The sequence below is a fragment of the Cuculus canorus genome, chromosome 3 (assembly GCF_017976375.1).
Source record: "Cuculus canorus isolate bCucCan1 chromosome 3, bCucCan1.pri, whole genome shotgun sequence".
Classification (NCBI taxonomy): domain Eukaryota; kingdom Metazoa; phylum Chordata; class Aves; order Cuculiformes; family Cuculidae; genus Cuculus; species Cuculus canorus.
The window spans coordinates 11629600-11655503 of NC_071403.1; the positions used below are offsets into that span (position 1 = coordinate 11629600).

At 35.4% G+C, this 25904-nt stretch overlaps 1 protein-coding gene across 7 annotated transcripts in view; it reads left to right on the plus strand.

The window, feature by feature from the left end:
• The window catches only part of PHF3 (PHD finger protein 3), a 50577-nt gene that overhangs the window by 17747 nt on the left and 6926 nt on the right, over positions 1–25904 (plus strand). For 2 of the 7 annotated variants that reach the window (XM_054063983.1, XM_054063981.1), the window contains exons 2-13: positions 1731–1803; positions 2057–2218; positions 3428–5231; positions 15543–15867; positions 16881–17058; positions 18824–18974; positions 19092–19248; positions 20292–20408; positions 22595–22726; positions 23135–23264; positions 23754–23949; positions 25575–25722. In XM_054063983.1, the coding sequence (XP_053919958.1) occupies positions 2077–2218; positions 3428–5231; positions 15543–15867; positions 16881–17058; positions 18824–18974; positions 19092–19248; positions 20292–20408; positions 22595–22726; positions 23135–23264; positions 23754–23949; positions 25575–25722 (3480 nt within the window). In that variant the 5' untranslated portion in view covers positions 1731–1803; positions 2057–2076. Of the gene's footprint in view, positions 1–1349; positions 1507–1730; positions 1804–2056; positions 2219–3427; positions 5232–11721; positions 15427–15542; positions 15868–16880; positions 17059–18823; positions 18975–19091; positions 19249–20291; positions 20409–22594; positions 22727–23134; positions 23265–23753; positions 23950–25574; positions 25723–25904 lie in introns of those variants that run through there. The other 5 variants (XM_054063986.1, XM_054063980.1, XM_054063982.1 and 2 more) reach the window with 4 other exon arrangements.

Genomic DNA, 25904 nt, shown 5'->3' on the forward strand with positions numbered 1-25904 from the left:
AGAGTCTTGTAAGTATGAAAATACTTCAATTATAACATTTCAAACTGTCTGTCAGTAGCAGGCTTTATTATTAGCAAAGGAGGGTGTCTAAGTTCGATTACTTGATCAAGAACATTGTAAACCTGAGGCTCTAATGGCAGCACTGAAATCTCTTCAGAGCTGTTTCAGAAGTTGCCCAAGTATTTTTATATTTGTCATGTTGTTTTCAGTAGCTCAGGAGTTTAATTCTACACTGAAGAAATAGAAGAGGATCTGAAAGGAGTCCAGTTCCACGTGTTGTAGTAACACCCTTTAATGAGAACACTAATACCAAAGTGCAGAGCTGTTGGGAAGACATAGTCTTTGAGAACATGAGACAGGCAGCTGGAGTTAGGGTGAGGGTCCATCTAGTTCAGGTTTTGCATCTTGAACAATGGCCATTATTAGATATTTAGGGAAAAATAAAATCCAACGGGACAGCTAACGTCATGTTTTTGCCAGTGTGTCCTTTTTCCCAATATATGGCTTAAAGCAAGTAAATGATTAAGGAACATACGGATGAGTGGAACAAGGCCAACGTTATCAGTCCTCTGCAGCTTGTGTATGTATGTACACGCACAGGCACAAAAGTGGCTCTGCACATGGGAAAGCAAAAGCTGACAGTAATTTCTGGAAACACACTTTTCCTGGAAACTGATGTATACAGTGCTGTAGCTAAAAATGATCGTTAAAATAAAATGAGCAACAGTTGTCAGCTCAAGAAGCTCCTAGCTTTCAGTTCCTGACAGCCATCTAATTAAGGAGGTCCAGAGTGCTGATTACCTGGTGCCAGGATCAGCTTTCCTTTAGAGGCTGTTTAAAATCTTTCTAATATTTGACCTTTAAAATTGCCAAGTTTTTTGGTTGTTTTTTTTAATCTTTTGTGGCAGGTAATTGTGGATTAAATTACAGTTTTGATAGACTTGATTATTCATCACTGTTTGACCTTAGAAGTGTTCTACAACTTCCAATTTTTGGTATTTTAAGAGCATGCTCATTACTGTAGTGCTTGCAGAAGAGCATTGTTTTCTTTAAGCTGTAGTAACATTAGATTGGAAAAGGAGTTAATTTCTGTTAACTTCTTACTTGGATTTCTAAGATAAATTCATTAATATAACTAAGTTTTAACTAAGCAAGCGTTAGAAATTTTTAGATATCCTATTTCTGTCATGTGAGTTAGTTTATCTTAAAATTCTTCTAGGTAAGTGCCTGAACAGTGACAAAGGGCATACTTGGTTGTTTGGACTCTGTTGTATTTGTCAGACTCTCCTACATGTTTTGTAAAATCACTTGGGTGTTTGGCTTGGTCTCACCGATTTCGCATCCCACAGGGACCAGGATTCGTTAATCACGTATAGGATCTTTGGGATAGGAGAGGCTACCATTGCAGAACCAGACTTAGAAAAAGTGAGGAAAATGGCTGGTACAGTGGCCTGACTGCCTCTTAGGAAACCTATTTTCAGGAGCAACCTCTGGGATTCTTCTCAGGTTAGTGGAGGGATAGGAATTTGACAGACAATGTTCTCTGACTCTCCTGGGAGACTAGTGCATGCTGCACTCAGTGCTCTTCCAAAAAGGGATTGCAGGTGTAGTTATGTGATGGGGGCGGGCCTTAGTTTAAAAAATTTATCCTATGAGAAAACTGTGATTTTTAAACTCTGCACTTCTGGATCAGCTCTTTCTGCTGTTTACCTTTCTTCACTTTTTCTTAGGTGGGAAGGGACAGTGAGGGACAGCTGATCCTCTAAGACTGGGGACCTTCCTCTGGCAAAAAACAGTAAAAATGTGAGTCCACCAAAAAGCTATAAGGACTATATACAGAAATTTTAAGCTTTGGGTGATAGCTGCTTCTACACTGAAACTGCCTCACATGGGAATTTTCTGTCTTGCCTTTCTTCATTTTTTTCCCCTTCTGTTTGATTTGAGATGGCCAATTTATTTTTCCCCGTCTCTTCCCCTGTCATGCTAAGCATTACAGCCGCAACATTTTTGATCATTTTAAGTTTTAGGCTCTTTCTTGTTTGTTTGCTTTTTCCAGTTATTGGTCTTGATGATATTATGGATGAAGAAGGAGTTAAAGAGAGTGGTAACGACACCATTGATGAAGATGAGCTTGTTTTACCTAACAAGAATTTGAGGAGCCATTGTGAAGAAACATCGGTGACATCACCAAGAAAATCACCACGTTTAATGGCACAAGGTGGTCATTCAATAAATTAAGTGATTTTGCACATTTGAAGTCAGCTGAATTTTTATAATCCCACACCTCCAACATTTATAAACTCGAAGTAAAGCTTTGCTACTTGGTTGTGTGAATTCAAGCACAGACACTTTGTTTTTATGAATTGGAGCTAGAAGTTGACATCTATAGGTTATTACTCAAATTGAGTTCCTCTTAGATAAATGTTTGATGTCTTCCTTGTGGCCTGTGATTCTTAAACTAATTTTTGAGATTCTTGCGTTAGATTAGCACAGTGCTCTTGAGCAAGAGAAATGTGTGGTATTTGCAAACATAATTGGAATATTAGATTAGCAAGGCTCTTTGTTTCCAATTAAAAGTTTATTTGTTTTTATTTGTATATTTTCTTTCTGTTTTGAGTTATAGGAATTGCAGTCAAAGTTTTTAATCAAAATATGTCACTATGCTTAATAGGTGTTTTAATCAAGTATTTAATTTCTGTGTGGTTGCTAATTGATAATGGTTAGATTTTTTTCTACCTTGTTGAAATGATGGCATTATTGACAGCTCTGCTTTATCCCCCCCTATAGAGTAGGCTCAGATAAAAAGATAAAATTTCTAATAGGGAAATCAGAATTTTAGTAAGAGCCTGTGGTACAAAGCTGGTGAATATGCTTTTTAAAAAGGCATTAGAAGAATTTCTTATTTAGAAAATGTAAGAGATGTAGTCAAGTGAGAATGTGATTGGATCTCAGATTCTCATACCATGTTCTCTAAAAGGTTTGTAAACTTCACAGCTATACGTATAATCACAACACAATTTATTTGGGCAATTTTTACTTGAGGTGGGATAAGTTGAGTGATAGAAAAATAGAGTGGGTTTTAATTCGCTTTTTATCGTCTCTTCTGTTTTGATATAAACTACTCAGAACTTTGGTAGCTATTGGAATAATGAGATTTTACATCCAAATTGTGGCAGTGTGAAATTGAAATGTAGGTAATTGTTAACTTTTTAAAGTTGATAGCAGTTTTTTGGTGAGGAGTTGGTGGGGTTTTTCCATATTCAGTGTATTTTTATTTTTTAAAAAAACTTGAGTCAACAAGTAAGGTTTAAGTTCTCTTCTTGTCCAGTAAGTTAAATCAGGCTAAATCATTTCTATTATACGCAAGTCTTGTTTTCAGAGGGGAAGGATGCAGTATAGCTAAGACACTTTCTTTTTCCTTTCCTAGAACCAGTACGGAGTTTGCGACAGAGCACGCTAGCCAAGCGTTTGAATGCTGCACCTCTAGCTAGTACCAAGAAGTCATCTGTGAAAAGCGGATCTGCTCAAAAAACTGTACAGAAACAAGAGAGAAGTCCAGCTAAAGAGACAGATGTTGTTGCACCGTTGAAAACAGAACAACCTAAAGAAGTTAGGCGTAGCACAAGACGATCAGGACAGGCAGAAGGAACAGCAGCAGTAGTGGCAGCATCCCAAAGCAGTACTAACTGTCTTCCTGGTCCCGAAGAGGTGAATGAAATAAAGTCTGAAACCCTTGAGCAGACAGAAGTTGAGGAAACATCTCAAGAGTTAAGTTGTGCTAGTTTAGCAGGAGCAGGTTCTCCTTCTGAAGAAATAAAGGAAGTAACAGAAGTTGCAACAAAGACTGAGTCTGGGAATACTGAGGCAGTTTGTTCAGTATCTGCAGATACTGAACATACTGCAGTTAAAAATGAAACAAATGATGTGATTGATACAGTGGACTCTGAAACTTCTTCAGAAAAGCCTGAAAACAAAACAGAAGAATTGGAGAAGAAAACAGAAGCGCATGATCAAAGTGGGGTAACTGGAAAAGCTAGTGATCCATCTGATGTTTGTGTGAATCCAAGTGAAATTTATGAGACGTGTCCAAATTTGTCCAGCTCCGTAGAAGAGGGGGTTGACTGTGGTTTAGATTCCCACAGTGTGGAAGTTCCTGATGAGAATCTGTTGTCAGTAAAGGAATGTGTAACAGAACCCACAGATGATGGCAAGGGAGAGGAGAAAACTGTAACTTCATCTGAGGAACTATTGGAAAGTACAGAGTTTGATAATAAAGACTTGAAAAGCCAAGAATTTACTTCTGCTGACCCAGGAAATAGCATTTTAGAAAGCACTGTTCTTGACCAAACAAGCCAAAACGTACAGCAGCAGATCAGCAGTACTAAAGTAGAAGGCCTTAAGGCATCAAAATTTGAGGATGATGATAAACAAATCAGCATTTCGTCAAAATGTGAAAAGAATATTAGGCCCCGTCAGAGTAAATCTATGATACAGAATAAACAAAATCTGCCTGCAGGTACTCGACAGAAATCGGGGGCAGTGCAACAAGAAATAACACGTTCAAGAACACGAGCTGGTCTTACTGTTTCCGGTCTTCACAGTCCATCTTCAGCAAGTCTGAAGCGGAATGCGGATGACCAAGAAAGTCTTAAGCATACAAATAACCCAGTTAAAATTAGGAAGAAAGAATTAGATCCGAGTTTGAAAGTGAAGAGCTGTGTTTCAGGGGTGACGGTAAAGAAGCAGACTAATACAATGCTGAAGAAAATACCCCGAGTTCAGGCTTCTGGACAGGTACAGAAGTCATCAATTCAAAGAGCAACTGAGAAATCTCCAATTTTTCAAAGCTGTTCTAAAGATACCCACCCATCAGGGCATGTTTCAAATCTTGGTCAGAAGCAAGCCCAGGGTCAGAAACACCAGCTTGCCACTGTGCTGAGAACAAATAGCTCCACAAAGGAGGAGGTGGAAGCAAAAGATCCCCCTGTTGTAGAACATCTGAAGGAGGATGATAAAGAAAAAAACAAATCAAAGAGAATCGATAAGAATCTCCAGCCTCGCCAGAGAAGAAGTAGCAGAAGTCTTTCACTTGATGAACCTCCGTTGTTCATTCCAGATAACATTTCAACTGTTAAACGAGAAGGCTTGGAACAAACCTTTGCTGGTGAAAGCAAATGTGTTTGGGTGCCCAGCAAGCAGTGTGGCTTTTGCAAAAAGCCACATGGCAACAGGTGTGTGTGGCTTTGTGTCTGAGGAATTATTACTGGTCTCGAAAAATATTCTTTTTCTCTGTTACCACATGTTTCATACTGCTGGTACCAAAAAAAGGGTCTTATAATGGAAATTTGTCTGTTATACTGTGATTTAGTTTCCTTTGCACTCATATGCCTTTTTTTTGTTTTCCAAATATTTTAAAGTGAGCGTTAGAAACAAGTTTGCCCAAAAATTTTTACAAGAAATGTTTGTTTACATGAATAGATTTTTTGAAGAATATGTAATTCTTCTGTGCTGTCAGAATATGTATTTTAAACTTGACTCTTTTCATAGAAAAAAGACTAAGATGTCTGTGTTCGAGATTGTAATTTCCTTCTTTCCAGAGACCTCTTAAGCTGAAGGATCACCATCAATCAAAAAAAATTAAATAGTTGTTTGCATGTGACTTTCATCTGGTAGAAGTGTGATTCTGATAAATATTTTTTTCAATGTGTATGATCATTGCTGTGAGGCTTTCATGCAACAGGAGTAATGAAATAGTTGGGAGAAGGGCTGAGAACATGAGTCTCACACCTCTAAAACTTGCATCTGAGCATATCTGAAATTGCCTTTAACTAAACTGAATAATGAGCTTGCATCTGAAGTTGATAATGTCTCTGTGACAAAAGTTATTCTTCTACACTAAGTGAACTGAAAAAGGCCATTGGGTTCCGCTAATGGAACTATCAATCCAATTTTTTGTAGTTGCTATTATTATTATTATTATTATTATTATTATTATTATTAAATTGAAGGAATTTCTGATTAGTCCCTTGCTTATGTGAGAGAAACTTTTGATAGTAATTTTCAGTGAGTTGTAATTTAGAACTCTGTATCGAAGTAAAAGATGAAACAATTACCTTTGGTGGCTGAGATTTCTGTAGTATTCATTTGTATCTAAGGAGAGCCCTTGTGAGTTTTATTGACTTTTTATACCATAGTTGAAAAACAGATACATAAAATGCATTTACTGTGCAGCTGTACTAACTGCTTCAGTATCGCCTGTTAAAGGAAGAAATGCTAGGTTTGCTTTGCCTGCTTGGTGAGAATTACACGGTTGAAGGAGCACTCAAAATTAGTTCCTTGTGGTTTTGTTGTTTTTTTTTTAAAAAAAAAAAACATTTATTGTTAGGACTGTCTCTTTATGGTTTGTGCCTCCTATAATAGTGTTCAATCTTACGCACTTCGCATTTCTTTAGTTTTTATCGTCTTATGTATTATCACAATGGTAGAGGTACATGGGTGGCCTGTATTTCAGTGAATTCTTTAAATTTTGAAAGTCTGTTTCATGGTATGAAAATGCTTCTGTGGATGTTTTTAAAGCAAAACATGCATATTTGGGGTTTGAACTACCTGATACCCATCCAGAATTCAGCATTAAGTTGAACTCTTCCTGTTCCCTTTGTATTTTTGCTAACATTCTAAACATTGTGTTTTCATGTGCTGAATGTTTTGATAGAGTACTGAAAGTCTTCATTTCAATATATGGTGGGTCTAACCGATACTAGGAGGAAGGTACAACAGTAACACAGCTAGATCTGCTTATTTTACTTATTTTACTTTATAAAGTCAAACTAATGCTACAGAAGATATACCTACTATATGCATTGATGTGCGATTAAACACAACAAACCAGTTTTGCGTTGCCAGCTCTTAGTGCTGCTAGAAGAGTAGTATAATGTGCAAACACCAGCTGAGGTCAAATTGAGAGTATCTGAGTTGCCACAGATGGTGATTATGGGTATCCTCAATTTTGTAACGTCAGTTTGGGGTTTTTTTGGCTGTGATTTAAAGTTGTTGACACAACTAGCAGATTCAGTGGGAAAAGATCAGATTTGCTAAAGGTAGAAAACAGTATTTTTGTATATCTAATGTGACTAAGACACTGGTGGAAGAAGGAAGCTTGTGTTAGTGAGCCCCATTCTTAATAGTGGAAGACTTAAGACTGTCAGTCCAGCACTTTTATCATCACTGTTCAAAAAAAATTAAGTTTTAATTCGTTAAAATTACTTTTATTTTGTACTTGTACGCTGTAAGAACTCTAAAACCTTTCAGATTCACTTGATATCGCTAAGATATAAGAGGAAGCAAAGCCTTGACATTTTGTACTTGTTTAATTATTGATGCCAGAACAAGAAAAACTTTTCAGTACAATGCAAAGAGACAAAAAGCTTAACATCATAAATTTCACTTCTATCACTTGGATATCATCAAAGCTATCAGAACTGAATATAGTGATAGGATGGGGGTTTTTTAATTGACTTTGTGGATTGCTTTTCAAGGTATTTTTGTTTCCCTTTTGTAATAGCCTAACTGGCTAGTCTGTTTCCTTTTTTTTTCCTGTTGATTGTGTAGGAGAAAAGGGGAGTGTGGGACACAAATATTGTCAAATGACAGTAAGTTCAACAAATTTTCAAAGGCAGAGCTAGGATCTGAAACAATATTTGTGTTTATAGCCTGTTCTGTGATTATTTGAACATTGGAAATTTTTATCAATGTTATGGTACTTTCAGGAGAAGAAGTTGGACTGAAGTTGCAGCCCTGAGTTGGGAAATAATGTGCATAAGAGCTTTGTAGGCTGTAATGTTAATGAAAATACAGTTAGAATTCAGGCTGCAAACAAGAGGCATGTGAACCTTTTTCTGTTCTCTGCAATAAATGCAAAGACACTAACTTGTTAATGTCACACTAACTTTAGAAAATTGATTCAGGTTGAAGGTTATGTCTGGAGATTGTTTCATCAGCCTTGTCTGTGTGCAGAATTCCTAAAGGGGGATGCTTATGTAGGCCTTTCACTACCCCAGAGTAATCTTACTGTGCCTGCTACAAGATCAGTAGAAGGAGGATGGTACTTCTATTTCGGTTTATTTCAGAATCCACACCTGACAAATGGACTCAGTTTATATATTTAGGTATACATGCAATAATTTGCTAACCGCTTTTAAAATCAAGCTTTGGTTAAACTTTGTACTGCAAACACAATAGATTTGGCTGGGAAAGGAGGAATTCTTTTTTTGCAGACGTGACTTGCATGATCAAAAAAGTTAAGTTACAGTGTGACTTGTTTTACAAGAGGCATCCCTGCTTTATGTCTGTTAATAGATTGTCATTCTTTGGCACCTGAGCTTTGAACTGTGACTGTTCATGCTCTGTTTTCCACTTGTCTTGATGCATATATAAAGGAACCAGCGTATCTGGTTTGTATTGTATATCTTCATTACATGAGAAGTGGGTGCTCAGTGCTTTGTATTAGGATGAATTATTTCAGTTAATTTGCTTAATGTATTGTGTTGATTCCCATTCAGAGATTTACCTTTACAACATAACTAAAAAATAATGGTTCTTTCATACGAAAACTAAACTCTGTTTCTGGACAAGTCAGATATTACTAAGTAGTGAGTTACGTTGTAATTTTTCAGTGCATCTGAAACAGTTATTTTAGTGCAAAGTTTGAATTATTCTTGTGACTCATTATAGTATTGCTTTCAACTCTTTTGACTTTGCAGTTATGTTCTCCTGTTGCTGTCAGATGCTTTCTCATCAGCTTATAAATGATACTCATAAATTTTCATTCATCTCTGTAGATGAATTGTGAATGGATATGCATCACATGCTACAGACTGAAGTGAAAAACCTCAATTCCGTAATGAGTTCAAGTGATGTTGAAAATACTAAGCTTTTTCAGAAACAGTAGTTACTTTTCCTGAAGACAGAATGAAGATATTTAAAGGTGGTTAAGGAAGAAGTTAATAATTTCATGCCATTCTGTTTATCATGTGGTTTGTGGTCAGACACAAACTGACTTCCTCTGAGCTCACAGAAAAATTAAGTGATGCAGGACCAGAGCTTTACTTAGGGTCATCTTTTCCCCTATCTTTCAACTCCTCTTTAATATAGAGGAGGAGTTAGTAATGTTGTAAAAAGCAATTAATTGGAAAGTGCAGGAGTTGATTTAGCAAAGACACAGTATTCCCCATCTCTCGCATACATATAGTCACTAAAAAGATTCACCACAACTTTAATACAGAAAATAACTTCGGATCAAGTTTAAAAAACAATCTGACAACTTTTTCCTGTAGCAAAGGCTGTTGGGACATTTGTATTTTGAAAATGACGCTTTTACTTCAGTGAACTGTTTAGGAACTAGGTGGTCATGTAGTTTGTATAGCCAGTACAAAAGAGTGTGGTTAGGGAAGGAGGTCAGGGCTCTGAACTTATAACCACCCGTAACTTAGTTGTGCATATTTTTAAGGGTGGATGCGTATACAGGAAATGAATCACTGTTGTGACAACACTTTCCACAAGAGGTAGTAATTAGAATAATTATGATGCCTTAGTTCTAGTACAGGTTCATTGAACAGTGTAAGTATGTTAAACAGCAGATTATGCAGGATGTCATCAGTGTACAGTCATGGATGATGCTTTTAAGCTTTCTGCCTCTTAATGCTTTCTTCCACTGTGAAAAGCCTTGCAACTTTAAAAGCTGTCATCCATGTCCGCCCATAACTGTAGAGAAACTGAATGACAGTCTAAAGAAATAGCATTGTAATATATAACGAATGGAAACACTCCAGTTATTGTGTATTTACAACCATACCATTTTATTAGGTTTTTTTATATTACTATGCTGCAGTATTGGTAGGTTTACTAATACTAACAGTACCATTAGGGAATCAGGCAAATAAATAACATGAGTTGTCCAAAACACATAGTTTTCTAAAGTGTGTGTGTGTACATATAAGCATTTTATAGAACATACATTCCTAGTTCTGCAATATGCAACATGTGGGTAGAATCCACTGGTAGTGGAGGTTCCATTAATAAGGGTTGGGGTTTTTTTATGATTAATGTTAGGAGATCTATGGTACTCATTTTTCCAGGGTTTTGGGAAGTTAAGTGATTTTGGTTTTCCTGTTTTGCTGTTGGGCATGTTTCATGTCTTAACTTTTAGTTCAAAGAGCACAGGATTGATTGTCTCCCTGCTTGCTTTCTTTTTGAAGAGGTAATATGAAAAACAGTTATGCTATTAAGTAAAAAGAAACTGCTGTTACATAAAAGATGGGTTGCTGAAATGTAATACTTAGGAAATAAATTTGCAGTGTCTTTTTCCTATGCTTCAGATTCTGTGTAAAACAAAGAAATGATCTGATAGCCTTTTTTTTTTTTAAGATAGGTTATTCTTGTTTCTAGATCAAAACCTGAAAATCATGTCACCTGTGCTAGTCTTGCACAAAAAGTGAACAAGAAACTGCTCATGTGTATGTGCTCAAAAAGGTAGTGCACTTTGTCTTTTTGATATTTGTTTCACCTGAGCTTTGAATTGAGCCCATTCTACTTCACTGATGTGGAACATAGGCTCTGCTAAAGCTGCGGTGAACATCTTCTCTACTAGTAACATCTTTATGAGCTGAAGGAAACAAAAAAGTCTCCATGCAGTCACTCTGCTTTAATGCTGACTGGACTGTAGCATCAGTGCAGCTGAGACACAGTTGTAATAAAAATTTACAACAGATTTTATATGAGGATTGATGGGGGGAGGAGAAATGCAGATGTGGGATATGCTTTAAAAACTTAAGTTCATAAAAGGCATGTGGACAGTGGTTTTTCTCCTCTTAGGAGAGTTTCAGAGTTAAGAGTGTCGCTTTTGAATTAAGTTTTGGTATTTTTGTGGTTAATGTTTGAGTCTTGTTGCAGTGTTTTCCCTATGCCATGTACCACAAATGCAAAGGACTAAAGAGAGGCATTTGTTTCTGAAGTAAATTATTTTCTGTGGCAATACACTGTACATTATTAGTTAATCTTGAAATGCTGATTACTGGCCCATACTTCACTATTGTGCAGCCCCAATTTTTTTTTCTTTTTTTCATGTATAGCTTTGCAACAAACATCTTTTCTATGAAGAAGGTGGTTTCTGCCCATTTTACTTGTAAAAATCTTATTTCACAGTGATGGATTTCTCTGGAAAGTTGCTTTTATTACATAAATCAAATGTGTGTAAATTATTTAAAAATGTGACCTGTATATTGAGAATAAATCATCCAAACCTGAGTTTTTCCATCTAACAGATTAATTTACTACAAATAACACACCAAAGAATTTCCTAGTCCTAAGAGAGCGTGAAAGGTTTGCATTAATTTTCTCTCTTTTTATGTATCATCTCTTACTTTCTGATTTTAAGGTGCATCTTTTCATGCCAGCGTGTGGACTACGAGAGTGGATTCTTTAAAAAGAATGAAACAGTAACTTACCCTATGCAAAGGTCCCAGTGTAGTACTGCCTTGTCATCTGACAACTCTTTTTAGATTTTTCTTAAAGAAAATTTTGGTCTTACACTAAAGCCCATTTGATGAAAGCAATTTGTTATTGAATGTGGTGTAATTTAATATTTTAAAACAATTTTTTCTTTCTCTTTCAGCTTTACATCTTCCCATCCAGCCTTACAACATGGGTAAAATTCCTGCACTTCAAACTTGAAGCAATCTGCAGTCAGAAATTTTGCTGTTTTAATAGTCCAAGATATCAGAACCTCTTCAGTCACAACTCTGACAGCTGTGCAAGAGGACATCCTTGATCCTTCAAGCCAGGCTTCAGTTTCCCTTGACTGCCCTTTTTAGTCTTTGAGCATTGGCCATTACCTAATTATCATTGCTGTTACAAATCCTAATTGTGTTTTGTGTGCAGATGAGTGAAAGACACAAAGATGTAAAAGTGGCCTTATGGTAAAAGGAACTATTACTGGTATAAATATCAGTATGTTCTTTCCCAGCATCAGAATTTGCATTCTTGCAGTTGACTAGTGTGAAAATACTAGTAGAGATAGTGGATATTTTTAGGCAGACAGCACCAGTATTTTTATTACTATTTTGTATAACTAGGTTTAAGCAAGACAATCGTTTACAATAGATTCTGTTTTATAGTACAGGTTTCATGGACATCTCCAGATTGCCTTTGTAGTCTTAGTTTCTGAATTCTGAAGCCTTACTATGTGTGTTTAAATATAATAGAAACCTTATTGTGAAAACTGCAATGAAGCTAAATGGATATTCAATCTTTAGTAGTTTGCTTAAGATGTTTTGAATGACATCTGTCTGTCTTGATGTATATTTTTAGTGAAGAATGATATGTTTCTGAGCTGAACTCATTATAGGGTTTTTACCACCTTTCTGATAGACATGAAAATAAAGATGTAAGACTGGATGCCTATCCTGTTGCTTTACTTAATACCAAACACTATCTCTGTTGCTCCTTTACTATGTGTGAGCTAAGCTGAAAAATTCCATGTGCTTTCAATTTAAAGTGAAGTTGTGGAGCATCTTGTGTATTTTAGCCTTTGGAGTCCATTCTTTTCTTCAAATTTTGTCCATTTTCTAAATATTAATCAAAATTTTGGTTTTGTTGATAAAGGTTACAGTCTGCCTTGCTCATTTAACAAATTGATCTACAGTGCCTGAATTGACAAACTGGAAAAAAAAAAGAAATGTATATTTTTAATAAAATACCACGAAGTAGCAGTTGGGGCTTCAAGACAGTGTATTCTGAGATTCTTGAGATGATTAGGCACTGGAACAGGGGGCCCAGAAAAGTTGTGGATGCCTGATCTCTGAAAATGTTCAAAGCTAGGTTGGATGGGGCTTTGAACAACCTGATCTAGTGGAAGGTGTCCCTGCCAGTGGTAGAGGTGGATGATCTTTAAGATCCTTTCCAACCCAAACCATTCTATCATTCTTTTGTTACCCAGAAGACATTCCTTCATGAGTTCACTAAAACATCCTTTAAGCAAGAAGCACTTAAATGTATGCTGTGATCTTATTTCAGCTCTGTAGAAAATCTTACGTTTGGAATTTTTGTAACTGCTTTTGGTATATTCAAAACTTTGCTAATACCTTCTTGCTGTGGTGAGAGATGTATCCTATGTAAAGCATCCTCTTGTGGATCCTTGTGGTTGTGAAATACCCACTTGTGGTGTATTTCCTGCCATCATATGTTTGACTGTAGGTTCTCTCGAATGAGCAATTATCTTTGCGTTAAAGTCCCATCGCTTCTCTCTTGTTTTTCCTGTTGTGTTTATAACTGTTATGGTATTACTCTGGTAAGACTATCAAAAGCAGTTGTCCCCTAATGTTGCCCATCTTGTATCTTCACTTTGCTGGAACATGGATCTGCAAAGATTGAGGTACTGACAAAATGTGAAGGAATCTCTGCCTTCCTAAGTGCAACTGCTAAGTAGATGGGCAGATACTTTTTACCAGTCATGACTAATACAAAAAATGTACGTGCAGCTGAGAAGGAAAGAAAATTTAAAAAAGATAAATAGTTTTCTTCACAAACTAGATTAAAACCTGATTTCTTCATATCTAGCAAACAGCATTGTAGGCTAATGAGGCTGGAAATGACATTTTTCTCAAATTATCAGAGCTGTAAAGCTTCTCATGCTCATTTCACATCAAAATGCTACTTACTTCAGCTGAATTTAATCCTGATTTATTTTGTGTAAGCAAGAACAGAACATAAAGCTGCAATATTTCCTGCTTGCTTTCTCTTGTCTTTCAAACATCTGCTGTTAAATAGATACTTCATCTCTTGAGGTACCTGTAGTTTCTTGACTATAGTAACTGCATCAAACCACTTAGAGTGTTCATCTGTTCATCTACAGTTCTGGTGAATGAGAGTTCCTCTAAATGTATTCTGTGATATTTATATGGTTTTGCAAAGTAAGGAAGTCAGCAGACAGCAGATCCTAGCCTTTATAGAAACACACAAACGTTAGGAATCATTTTCCTCAGAGTTGTCTTATGAAAGAGGTGTATAGAGTATTAGATTAAAGAAACAGAGTTTACTGGTCAGTTTATTTAGGTTGCTGGATGTATTGCTGAAACAACTAGCAATCCATGGAATTACTTCTAAAATCAGGTCTGTCTTCTGTTTGAATTTAAGCACCAATACTTTAGTAAATATTTCAGCATTAACAAAGCTCTTACACATTTCATAATTAACTTGCAGTCTTCCTGGATTTTCTTTATCCAGACAATATATATTGTAGTACATATATTTAATATCTTTTAGGTAAGTATGAAACAAAAGACATAAAAGGGGAAGGAGAACATAGATGGGTAGTGCAAAAGGTGTTCATATATCATTCAAAAACATGTCTTTAGTAATGATGCTAGATTCATTATTATAAGAAAGGATTGTAGAATGTAATTACTACCAATATATTATCCTGAAATAGATTTATTGAGGTGTATAACCTGTTTAACATTGAAATTCCACATCCTTCCAAAATGATTTCACTGGAAATTGTACCTTTTGGTGCAATTCGGTACTAGAGATACTTAAAAGTTTTCAAAATGCTCTGCAAAGTAGTCAGAAATTAAGGTTTTATTGTAGACAAAGTAACCTTTACAGCACTTTGAAAATACTATCTGTGCCTAAAGTTACCTTTACTTCTAAAGTAATGAAACGGTTTAGGTGACTGCGACATAAAAAGTGTACTATAAAATATATGAATTTTAGTGTTTGAAACACTCTTTAGATACTACCAGCTCTGTATAAAATTGATTAGCAAAAGGGAAGAGGCATGTAGCTTATTTAAAACTAGCCAATAGGTGACAGCAAGCTAGCCAGATGCAGTTGGAAGCCAAACTCCTGGCCTCATATTTACTAGTAAATAGACAACTTTCTGGAAGTAATTTAGTAATAATGGTTTAAGGAATGTGGTGTACAACACTAGTTCATCTGGAATATCTTTGTTTCTATACTGATCATTTTTGTTAAAACACTCAGACATCTCTTCTGTGGAAGATTGTAGTTGATACCTTTCTGTTGTAAGGATGATCGTGTTTGAAGGAAAGCAAGGATAATAAGCTTTTGCAAGAAAACTTCTAGTCTGTTCGAACAAAAGTTTACTGGTTTTGAGAGTTGTAGATTTTTGGTATTTTTTTTTCCCCAATCAGTTTTTTTTAATTTTATTTTCTTAGCAGTAGTCTGACAAAATCCTGTTGGTAGGATTTGGGGTAGGTTCTAAAAAAAGATAAAGGAACACCAAAATTTTTGAGGTTATGATACTCTCTTGGACTACTGCAAAAGGCAAAAACCAAAAAACATGTTTCTCAAGAAGGCCATACCATGTCGTAAGGCTGGAGATGGATGTAAAGCTACAAAGAAAATCACCAGGTAAGAAGGAAGTGTCGAGATGCACACATCAAAACAAGTATGGTACGTTTTGCTTGAGTTGTTGTATCTTCTTTCATAGTCTTAGCACTGACTTTTGTCCTTTATGTTTTTTTCAGGTTTATGGTGGGCTGTGGTAGATGTGATGATTGGTTTCATGGTGATTGTGTTGGACTGAGTCTGTCTCAAGCACAACAGATGGGTGAAGAAGATAAAGAATATGTGTGTGTGAAGTGCTGTGCTGAAGAAGATAAAAAAATGGAGTATTTTGATCAAAATGTACAAGATCCTCAAGTGAAACTTGAGATACATAAAGAAGAAAAAGCAATTGAGTGTGAAAAATCGGGGATCTCGAAGCAAACAGCTTGTAATCTAAATGCAACAACTGAAAAAACAAAGCAAACAGAGGACGCGGGGAAGCACAAAGTAAAAATCTTCAGACGAGTGAGTCTTAATGCTTAAAGTTCTGCTATACATTGGGGATAGTTTTCTCTTATCCCCCTGCCATTTCAAATCTGAATTAGATTGTAAGTCTAATTTAAAACATTAGCATTATTATTTTCAGAGTTATTTCATTTGCAATCTGTCTTGACTTTTTTGAGGTCATGTTGCCAGCCTCCTCCTGAGCAGGGTTATGTGCACATTGGATACGTGCGTTTATGTGCCTTTACATATAGAAATAGTGAAGAATTGCATCCATTTTTCTTTCAGATCTTTAACACTTTTCAGGACATCTGTCAATTTGCTGTATGATAGAAATCGCAGATCTTTTAAATAACTGTAAAACAACCAGTATTTTATGACACCAGTATTTTAGGTTTGATTGGTTTAACTTCAGATTGTATATAGAAGAATATGTCTAACATTTTTTAATTTGGGCCTTTTTGATTTCTTTGTGTCTCATTTTACTAGCCAAAGCATAATTTACAAGAGGAGTGAGATGGTTAAGTTATGATTCTGTGGAGTCTTGTGGTATATAGCATCATATTCATCATAACTTAATCATCAGTAATCCTTTTTGGTTTATTTCTGAGTAGTTGTATTGTACTTCTAACATGTAAGCTATTCTGTTTAATTTTGGTTTACGTGTGCTTTCTAAGCCTAAGTGACTTCCTATCGGATATGTGTCTAAAACTGGTTAAGGGATGTTCAATTGGTATCTCTGGCCTTTTTAAAATAGCTGAAAGCATAGTGGTTTTCAACACAGAGCTTAATTGCTAATTGTGTGTGATATATCTTTAGGCAATATTTCAAAAGGATTCTTAAGCAATACTTGGCAGTAATTTGTGATATTGTTCAATAGCTTTTTAGAATATATTATATGATGGTGCATACACTCAGGAAATTCCTTATAGGATATACTGAAAAAAAAAACCGTGAGGAGAATGTGTGGTAATTACGTAGTGGTTCACTGTAGCATTCAGTAGTGTGCTAACATGTGGAAATGTTTATTTCAGGAATCTGGTGATGGGAAGAACTTATCTGAGTCCAGAGATTCAGATACTAAAAAAGGGCAACATGTTCTTCCTCGAAAAGGTTCCCAAACTGCTGTAATTCCGCGGCGGTCCCCTGAAGATAAAAATGAAAAAATTAGTAAAGAATCCCTTGGTGTGGTTGAAAGGTCCTCAAAATCAGGTATTTAAGTTTGAAGTACTCTGTGCTGTTATTCACATATATGTACAGAGAAAGATGATTACTTTTGTTATAGTAGCAGTTTTTCAAACCACATTTCACAGTACAAGTGATAGTGATATAAAGAGCTGTTTGTTCCTATGGTGTTCATGATCTTTATTTCTCGTTTCTTTTTAAATTTTATTTAGCAGGTAAATGTGTGAATGTTTCCTGTTTGAATAGTAGAGGATGTTTACATAATCCAGAATGGAAGAAAAATTACGCAGACATCTCAGTACTAAACTTTATTTCACATTGCAGAAAATTTTGAAATACTCTTCCATAAGATACTGTGAAGTAATTTATCTCAAATTGTTTTCATTCATCTGTAAATTTGACTTAGTGATGTCTTGTGCACAAATTGACAAAAAATTGTTTCAACTGATTTCAAAGGGGAACATTATGTTGCACACCAGGCTATCAGATTTCCATCAAAATTTTATTCAGAAGGTTGAAGGGATGTATTTCTGCTCCCAGCAACCTCCATTTGCTCCCTTCCAGGAGCCATTATTCTTTTGAGGTCATGGTAATGTGCAGTTGTTGTCATTTGGGACTGAAATCTCTGCAGCAAAGGTAGTGAGGTTTTGTGTGAGACATCTTTAACTCCAAAATTTTCAGTTCTTGTCTCAGAAAAGATGAATCTACTCTTCTGGTCTTCTGCCAATGCTGATACATTCTAGAAATTCTTTTTGATGGAAGAAAACAATTGAAAATGTCAGAGTTAAACGTAAATCTAAACGTATTTTGTACTGAATGATATCTCTTAATTTTCAAATACCTTGTTGTTCAGCTTTGAAATTCTGAGTCACAAAATAATTGACATCCTTTCTAACTGCAAATTACACTGAGTGAAATGAGTTTTCTGGCATCCTTGAGATAATTGAATTGTTCCAAAATATATTAATGGATCTAGGAGATGACAATTTTTACAGTGACAATTTCAGAATAGAAGTTAATACAAAAATCATTTCTAAACAGAAGGGAGGCTTGGCAGTCTCATTTAGGACAATTAGCATAACATTATTAAGGAGCAGATTTGTCTTAAGAGATTAACTGCTTTGAATTATGCTTATGGTTTCATTGTTTATTGCTAATCTTGCTAATTACAATGAGCTTTCAGTTGACACTCTGAAAATTAAAAGTTTGAAGGAGTTTGTGTTTTAATTTGATGAGAAATTTCCATTATTTATAGAATTTATGATACAAACCTTTTAATCGCCTTGCTTAAGGGAGTCTGTTACCCAAGTCAGAAGCTGAGGTTCTTGTCCTTGAAATTATTTTGTTGGCTAGCAGATAGAGAAATGCAAATTTAATGAAAAATGCTATTTAAAGTAAAGTGTAATATACTTATAGTAAGTGTATGATTTCTCAGTATACTCATTGAAAAATTAATCTGTGCTGTTACAGAAACTCAGAGTCAAAATCTTACTGAAGATCCAGCTATTAAGCACTGGTCATCTTGGTTCAATGTAGAAGAAAATACCTTAAGTCAAAGGGTAGAAGTTCTATTTGTTTATGCTAAGGAAGGTTTTTCTGGATTTATCTATTTACTACAAAATCCAAACAAACAAGTAAACAAAATCTCCATCCACCCTTTGAGTTCATTCCTTCTCCTTGAAGGGCGATTCCTTGCAGTTTAAAAAAAAAACTTCATGACATCCAGCAACAGTAAAAATTAATAGCAGTGTCTTGAATAACTTGCAGTTTTTAACTCTGTGTGATTTGATAGGTGTTCATGAGAAACAAGAAATTAAGAAAAAGAAAAATGAGAAGGGATCTGTTAGTGCAACACACCTGCCAGCTGTGCCAGCTTCCAAACCTTCTGCTGATCAGATAAGACAAAGTGTCAAGCAGTCTCTTAAGGAAATTCTGATGAAAAGGTATGTTATTTCATGATTTATTTGTGTTTGTAATTATTTTCTTTTGGAAGGCAGAAAAAAGGATATTAATTATTTGGAAGTATGTTTGCTAATTTTCCCGCTTGTGTTCTCTCATAGATTGACAGACTCCAGTTTAAAGATTCCTGAGGAGAGAGCAGCAAAAGTTGCCACAAGGATTGAAAAAGAACTGTTCTCTTTTTTTCGGGACACTGACTCAAAGTATAAGAACAAATACAGAAGTTTAATGTTCAATCTAAAAGATCCTAAAAATAATGTATGTATTATCTGTCTGTTGGGCTTTGCAGAAATCCTTTATTTGCTGTAGATTAAAGGAACAGTCTTCTATGTAGATACGTTATCAATCAGTCCTTTATCAATCAATTCTTCCACGGTTTGTCGTGTTTATTTTTTTTTTCCTAAGGTTTTCTCATCTCTTTGATGTTTGTCCTCTTGCGCATTTGATGTTCTCTGTGTTTTGTTTTTTTTTATCTTGTTCCCTATCATTATTTCTTAAACTTTTTGCTCCCAGCGTACTTTCTATAGCGGAGTTTCAAAGTGTAGTGGATATAGCTTACCCAGTTTGTTTGTCTTTGCCGGTGGTGTGTTGTTTGGGTGTCCCTGAACTCTATAACTCTTTTCAGCTTACTGCATTTATTTTTGTTCCTTTGTCCAGTAGCTTGTCTCGTTGTCTCTTTCATACCCAGATTTCTCAAGCTTGACCTTCATTCTTCTGTGGGCCTATTATTCAAAATCATGCCTCGTCAGCTTCCCACTCTTGTCCTCTTATTAGTTATTCTGATCAAGTTGGTTTGTGTATAATGTATCGGTATTACAATTAGCCAACTGTAAGTTTTTTGAACAGGCTAACTTCAGTCACTGGCTTCTCTTTGCCATACTGCTAAGCTATGTGGTTTGGTTCTTTTCTTTACGCTAGGAATTAATTTTACTCCGTTAATCAGCTTAGACATTCTCTTTAATGCTAGCTTCTTTCTACTGTGTAAGACAGGGCATTTTCACCTATACAAAAAAAGAAATCTGAGTTAATGCTGCAGTGTGCATAAATGTACTTTTTCCTTTGGAGCAACAGTTAATTATACATTTGATCGTTAAAGGTATATGTAGATAAGATAAAGGGAACTCTGGAATTAAGCCTTTAATCTTTATAAATTCTAGTACCACTTCCTACGTTGCGAGATAATTACAAAAACATGATCCATATAACTACATCAAGTATGTTCTGTGTTACTTCTTTGCTTTATTTCCTCCTGTGAGCTGTTTTTTGTCTTGCAAGCAGTGAACTTTTCCTCTTTCTTCTAGATATTATTTAAGAAAGTACTGAAAGGAGAGGTTACTCCAGACCATCTAATAAAAATGAGCCCAGAAGAACTGGCTTCCAAAGAACTGGCTGCTTGGAGACAGAGAGAAAACAGACATGTGAGATTCGTCAGCTGATGTTGTTTAGTTGACTGCCTAAGCATATTTAACTTCTGTTTTCAGGTTAAGTGTATGTAGCAAGAACAGAAGGCATTGTGCACAAAGCAACTCTGACTACTTAGGAGGAGGTCTATAATTTATTTAGTATTCAAAACCCAAAGGAACAGAAGCGAAAGAAGTGTAGCAAATTACTGAAAGGTGGAAAACATGCGTTTTCCTTTGCTGTGCAGCTTTGTTGCTGCTTGCTCTTTCTTTTGTTTCAAGAGTGAAGGCTTCTTTGTCCTTATTTCCAGCAAGATTGTAAAACTCTAGCTGGAGCTTTATAGACAGAAGTTTCTTAAAAAGGGAGAGAGATGTCTTTGGACAAACCAAACAGAACTTGTGTTTATAACTTGCATACGGATGGCACATGACAATTTACCCACCAAGAAGTACACCCGCAGCTGAAAACTTGATCTGTCAGTCTGAAAAGCAATCTAAAGGGAAAAAAAAAAACACCAAGCAAACAAACCAGAAAACTCCCCAAAAAATTAAGGCAAAAACCCACAACAAAGTGTAAGAATCTTATTAGTTTAGTTTGAGCTTACTTTTCTTGAAACAGAAAGTCACGATATATTTATAGCTGTGTTGACTGTTTTGAAGGAGAAGCAGGAATAAAGAAAGCTGTATTATTTCTACAGACAATGCTTTTTTCTTAGATATTCCCCTGTTTATTTGGCAGTTAGTCCAATGATAGTTAACAGCAGCTTCTTGGAAATGTCTAACTTACAGCATCAAATTTCCTAGTTTACAAAATCTGGATTATTTATGTGCCACTAAATAGAATTGGAGGGCACCAAATTTGGGTAGTGTTAACTGGTATGCATTTTGTGTTTCATGGTACTAGGAATTGTGGATTATATTGGATGATGTGATAAAAAATTAATGAGTATGTTTTGTAATGTAGAATAGATGTAAATCCTCTTGAATTCTTTGTGCTCAGAATGAATGCTGTTTCAGAGACTGCAGTTTGCATTGCAACATTAATTATTCCTTGGGGTTTTTTTCCTTTGTGTATTGCAGCTAGATTTGTTTATGAACCATGACAACATTTTGCTAGTTCCTATGCAAAATCAGTTGTTGAATCAATGTATTATCTCAAAGTTGGTTTGAGAGTCTAGAAAGGCATGAAAAGCCTTCTGTAGCTGTCTGAAGAGCATATTTTGTGTTACATCTTCATGACATTTATTTCAGTATTATAAACATTAGTAAAAAACTTAAAGCAGACCAAACAAAACCATATTCAACTGCTCTGAGGAACAGCTTCAAAACAAGCATATGCCGCTCAAAAACTACTGGAGGGTCCTAAATATTTCAGGGAAATACTGCAGTACTTCCAGAAGTTGTATTCCATTTCAACATGCAAAAGAAATAGCAACATCTCATTTGACTGTCATTTTCAATTTAATACTTAAACAAGGCTCTGAGATGTCTGCTCACTGTTTTTTTTTTTTTTGTTGTTTTTTTTTAAAGTTTTTCCAACATCTTCAAAAGCCACTTTAGGTATTTGGCAGATAGAAGCAATCGTAGAATCCTTGTTGCCTTACAAAACCAGGCTTAAAATATTTGGGACAGCTAACACGAACTCTTTCTGATTTAAGAAGTAGAAATATGCTTTAAATTTTAGAAATAATGGTTTAAGATTTATTTTTTACAACACAGCAACTCAGCAGTGCTGCTCAGAATTAGCATATCCATTACTTGGAGAATAGATTTAAGCATTTTTTGAGGTAGAATGTTAGGTTTATGTAATCAAAAGCAAGCTCTTGAAAAATTGTACATACCTGGATGTATTTGTCCTACATTGTCCTTATTATTATGGGGAAAGAGTTGATGCGTTTTTTTTCTTTAGCTTTTGGAAAAACAGAATCATCTGTCTTTAAATGACAGGTAATGAAAGCGATGAAGGTCTGCTTTATAACTTGTTTAAATACATGCCTGACAAATACTGCACCATAGTTGAAGTTAGGCTGGCTGTTTGCATATTTGCTTTATGAAACTGCCTGACACTTGCAAAATAAAAATCTATTCTTTTTTTTTTTTCCCAGAGAGTTTCCCAATCACAATCCTATTTTCTGTTGTTATATTTGTGGATTCCCAAATTTTATTTTATGGAAATAAATATACATAACTTCCTGTTTTTACAGACGATTGAAATGATTGAGAAGGAACAGAGGGAAGTTGAAAGAAGACCCATCACAAAAATTACTCACAAAGGAGAAATAGAAATTGAAAGTGAAACACCAATGAAAGAACAAGAGGAGGCCATGGAAATTCAGGTAGAAGAGAAAATATGGCAATGCAACATATTTAGTTCATAGATAATATGCTTGTAAAGTGCTTTGTTTATTATTTTGTTTTTCAGTCTGTAATTATACATTTGATCTGTTTTGGGTTTAATTTTTATTTTATCCTCACTGTTTTTCACTTCTGAGCCTGATGGTGTGCTTCACTGTATGTGAAATTCTGGTAACAGTGGAAAATATTGTAAAGATATTTAGGACTACCATTTCATTCTCTTAATGCATTTGTAGATTTTGTGGTAGACTTTTCAGCTATACAGGTGAAGCGAGAGTTTTGTCTGAAGGAAAGAAAATACTGTAAAATATTTCAACAATATGAATAGCAATATTTGGAACATTATCAAAGTTAAAAATGCTGACTGAAATACCTTTGACTTTTCTTAGGAACCTAATATGAAGTTTGAGAAGTCAGAGGAGGCTGAGAAAAATAAAGAAATAAATGAATCTGCATCTCCAGACACCACAAGTCAACATAAAAATCATCTCTTCGATCTTAACTGCAAAATCTGCATAGGTAATTTTGAACAGCACATCAAAATAAATTCATTGTGCTTGTGTAATGATTTTTAGTCATAAATCTCAGTATACCTCAAAAGTGTGAATAAGTGGGGTTTTTTTCCTAGTTTGCTGACAGAGATGTGAAAGCACTATTTTGTTTTATAATTGAAAAAAGAGGCTATTAAAATGGGAGGCTGTTGGCATAGGCATAGATGCTGTTGGCATAAAGTTGTTTTCTAATTAAAGAAGATTGCAGATAAAGAAATGCATTTAATGATTGTCTGTGCTACTGTTGATTCCTCATTTCTTTGTCCTATGCTGTTAGTGACTGTTTTTATGTATAATAAATTATACATTGTATAAATAAGTATAAAATATATCATTTATTTATTCTATCCCTCCAATGGCAAGATGTAGTACTTTTGACATCTTCCATGTCTTCAGAGGAAGTATCTTTCATTTGTTTAATAAAATATAAAAAAACATTGCTATTAATTCCCTGCAGGCCGAATGGCACCACCTACTGATGATCTTTCTGCGAAAAAAGTGAAAGTGTCTGTTGGAGTTGCACGGAAGCAGTCAGACAACGAAGCAGAGAGCATTGCAGATGCACTTTCTTCGACATCAAGTATTTTAGCTTCAGAATTACTGGAAAATGATAAACAAGACCCATCAAAATCATCACTCACACCTCTCCCAAAGTAATCTAAATTGTAGAAACAGTTAAAAAGATTAATAATATCTTTTTAAGCTATTATAACTAAAGCTAATATTTTTTTAATTGCATTTCATTAATTGATTTGTTTACTTGAAGTTGTACACCTCTTAGGAAAGGGGGTTTCTGATGGAGTAAATGATACTATGCATTCGTATAAATAACAATGCATTGTGATTAGAACTTCTAATTGCCACATTTTCCTTTGGGGAAAAGTAAACAATCTTAGGTTTTCTAGTGCAGCAGGGTGTAAAAGCGCGTGTGAGTTCATATTTTAGAAGTCAGGATATAGATTTCTTCTTATATCTTGCTATTAAGGTATATAGTATGTACAGTGCTGCGATTGAATGAGTATGCGTGTGTTTGTTTATATGTGTAAAGCTAGAGAATATGAGATTGCTTTACACAGTGTTTACACTGATAAATCCAGGTTAGTTTCAAATCTCAAAGCAACACTTTTATAGAAATGGCAGTTAACAGCAGCTTGTTTGATGTTTTGCCACATTTGCTGTCAGCTCTCTGCATTTTCTTCCACATTAATCTGCTACCCACTGAAATTTGAGGCTATTTTGTTCTGGTTTTAGGGAGTGGTTACTAGAAAAACATTGACTCCCAGTTATTTAGAACTGATCAGAGTTTGTGCTGTGAAATTGTGAAATTCTGCCTTTATCAGGACAATGAGATCCTTTACCAAGGACAGTGGCCTTTGAATCATTAGCTGTTCAAAAAACAAGATAGTAATTTCTAATTTAGACAAAAACATAGGTTACTGTGTTAATTTAACAGCACAACATCTGGTACTACTGGGCGACTGGCTAAAACTGCGAATAGCATGCCTAGAAAAGTTTGATAGCAACATGTTGAGAAATGTTGAAATGTGGCTATAACCTTTTCCATGAGGAAGCCCTCAGGTTGAGAAACATTCTCCTGTGAAATGAAGTCTTTCTGTTTATTCTTTGCAGCTACTTTATTGACAAAACTGAGGCTTTTTTTGAAGGGAGGAAAAACACTCTTATGTATAGGTGATGATACTGGAATTGGGAGGAGGTGCTCACAGAAGCTGTGGAAGGGATGCGTGATTGAGAAGATATGAGGAGCCAGCTTGTGGGTCAAGGGAAGGGAAGTGGGACACACGGGTGTTCAGGTGGTGGGCCAACACCTACCAGTGTTGCAACAAACCACAGGAGCTAGGAAAGCAGGGTGTAGATGGGCCAGCAGAGAGTGTGTGTTGCCTTTTCCTCTTCTTCCTGTGGCAGGGGAAGGGAAGATCTTACTGAGTCTGCAGTACCTATATGTGTTTGTGTCCCCTTCGGTAGCATTTAATAACTCTTGGACTACGTAACTTATCCATGCTCAAAAGATATAGCAGTGAAGTAGTGGGCTGCTTATCTGACAGTCTTGCACGTTACTTATCTACTCCACTGGAAGGTGAGAAACATGGTTATCTGCCTGTCTCTTCACATTGACCTTCAAGTATCCTTAACTGAAAAGGAAAATCTTCAATCATATGTAATTCTTTTACAAAAAAAGGATTGGTCTGCATGATCTTTCCTGATACATCATGTTCTAAACAAAGTGGTTTGTTTGTTTTTTTTTTTTTTCTCTCTTTAGGTCAGAAACACCTGGTACTGTGGAATGTGAAAGTCTGTTTCTGGCACGCCTGAATTTCATCTGGAAGGGTTTTATCAATATGCCTTCAGTAGCAAAATTTGTTATTAAGGCTTACCCAGTTTCTGGCTCTTTTGAGTACTTAACGGAGGTATTTATATTTACTGCAAAGAATGAACAAATAATTTATTAACTTTAGTGACTTGGTTACCTTATAGGCTGATAATAGTATAATGATGAAAGGCAGTGAAGCATGATATTGAGTAAAGTATTTGTGGGAGGGCGTAGGTTAGGGTACGTATTTGTAAGTAAAGTATTTTTCAGTTCATTCCA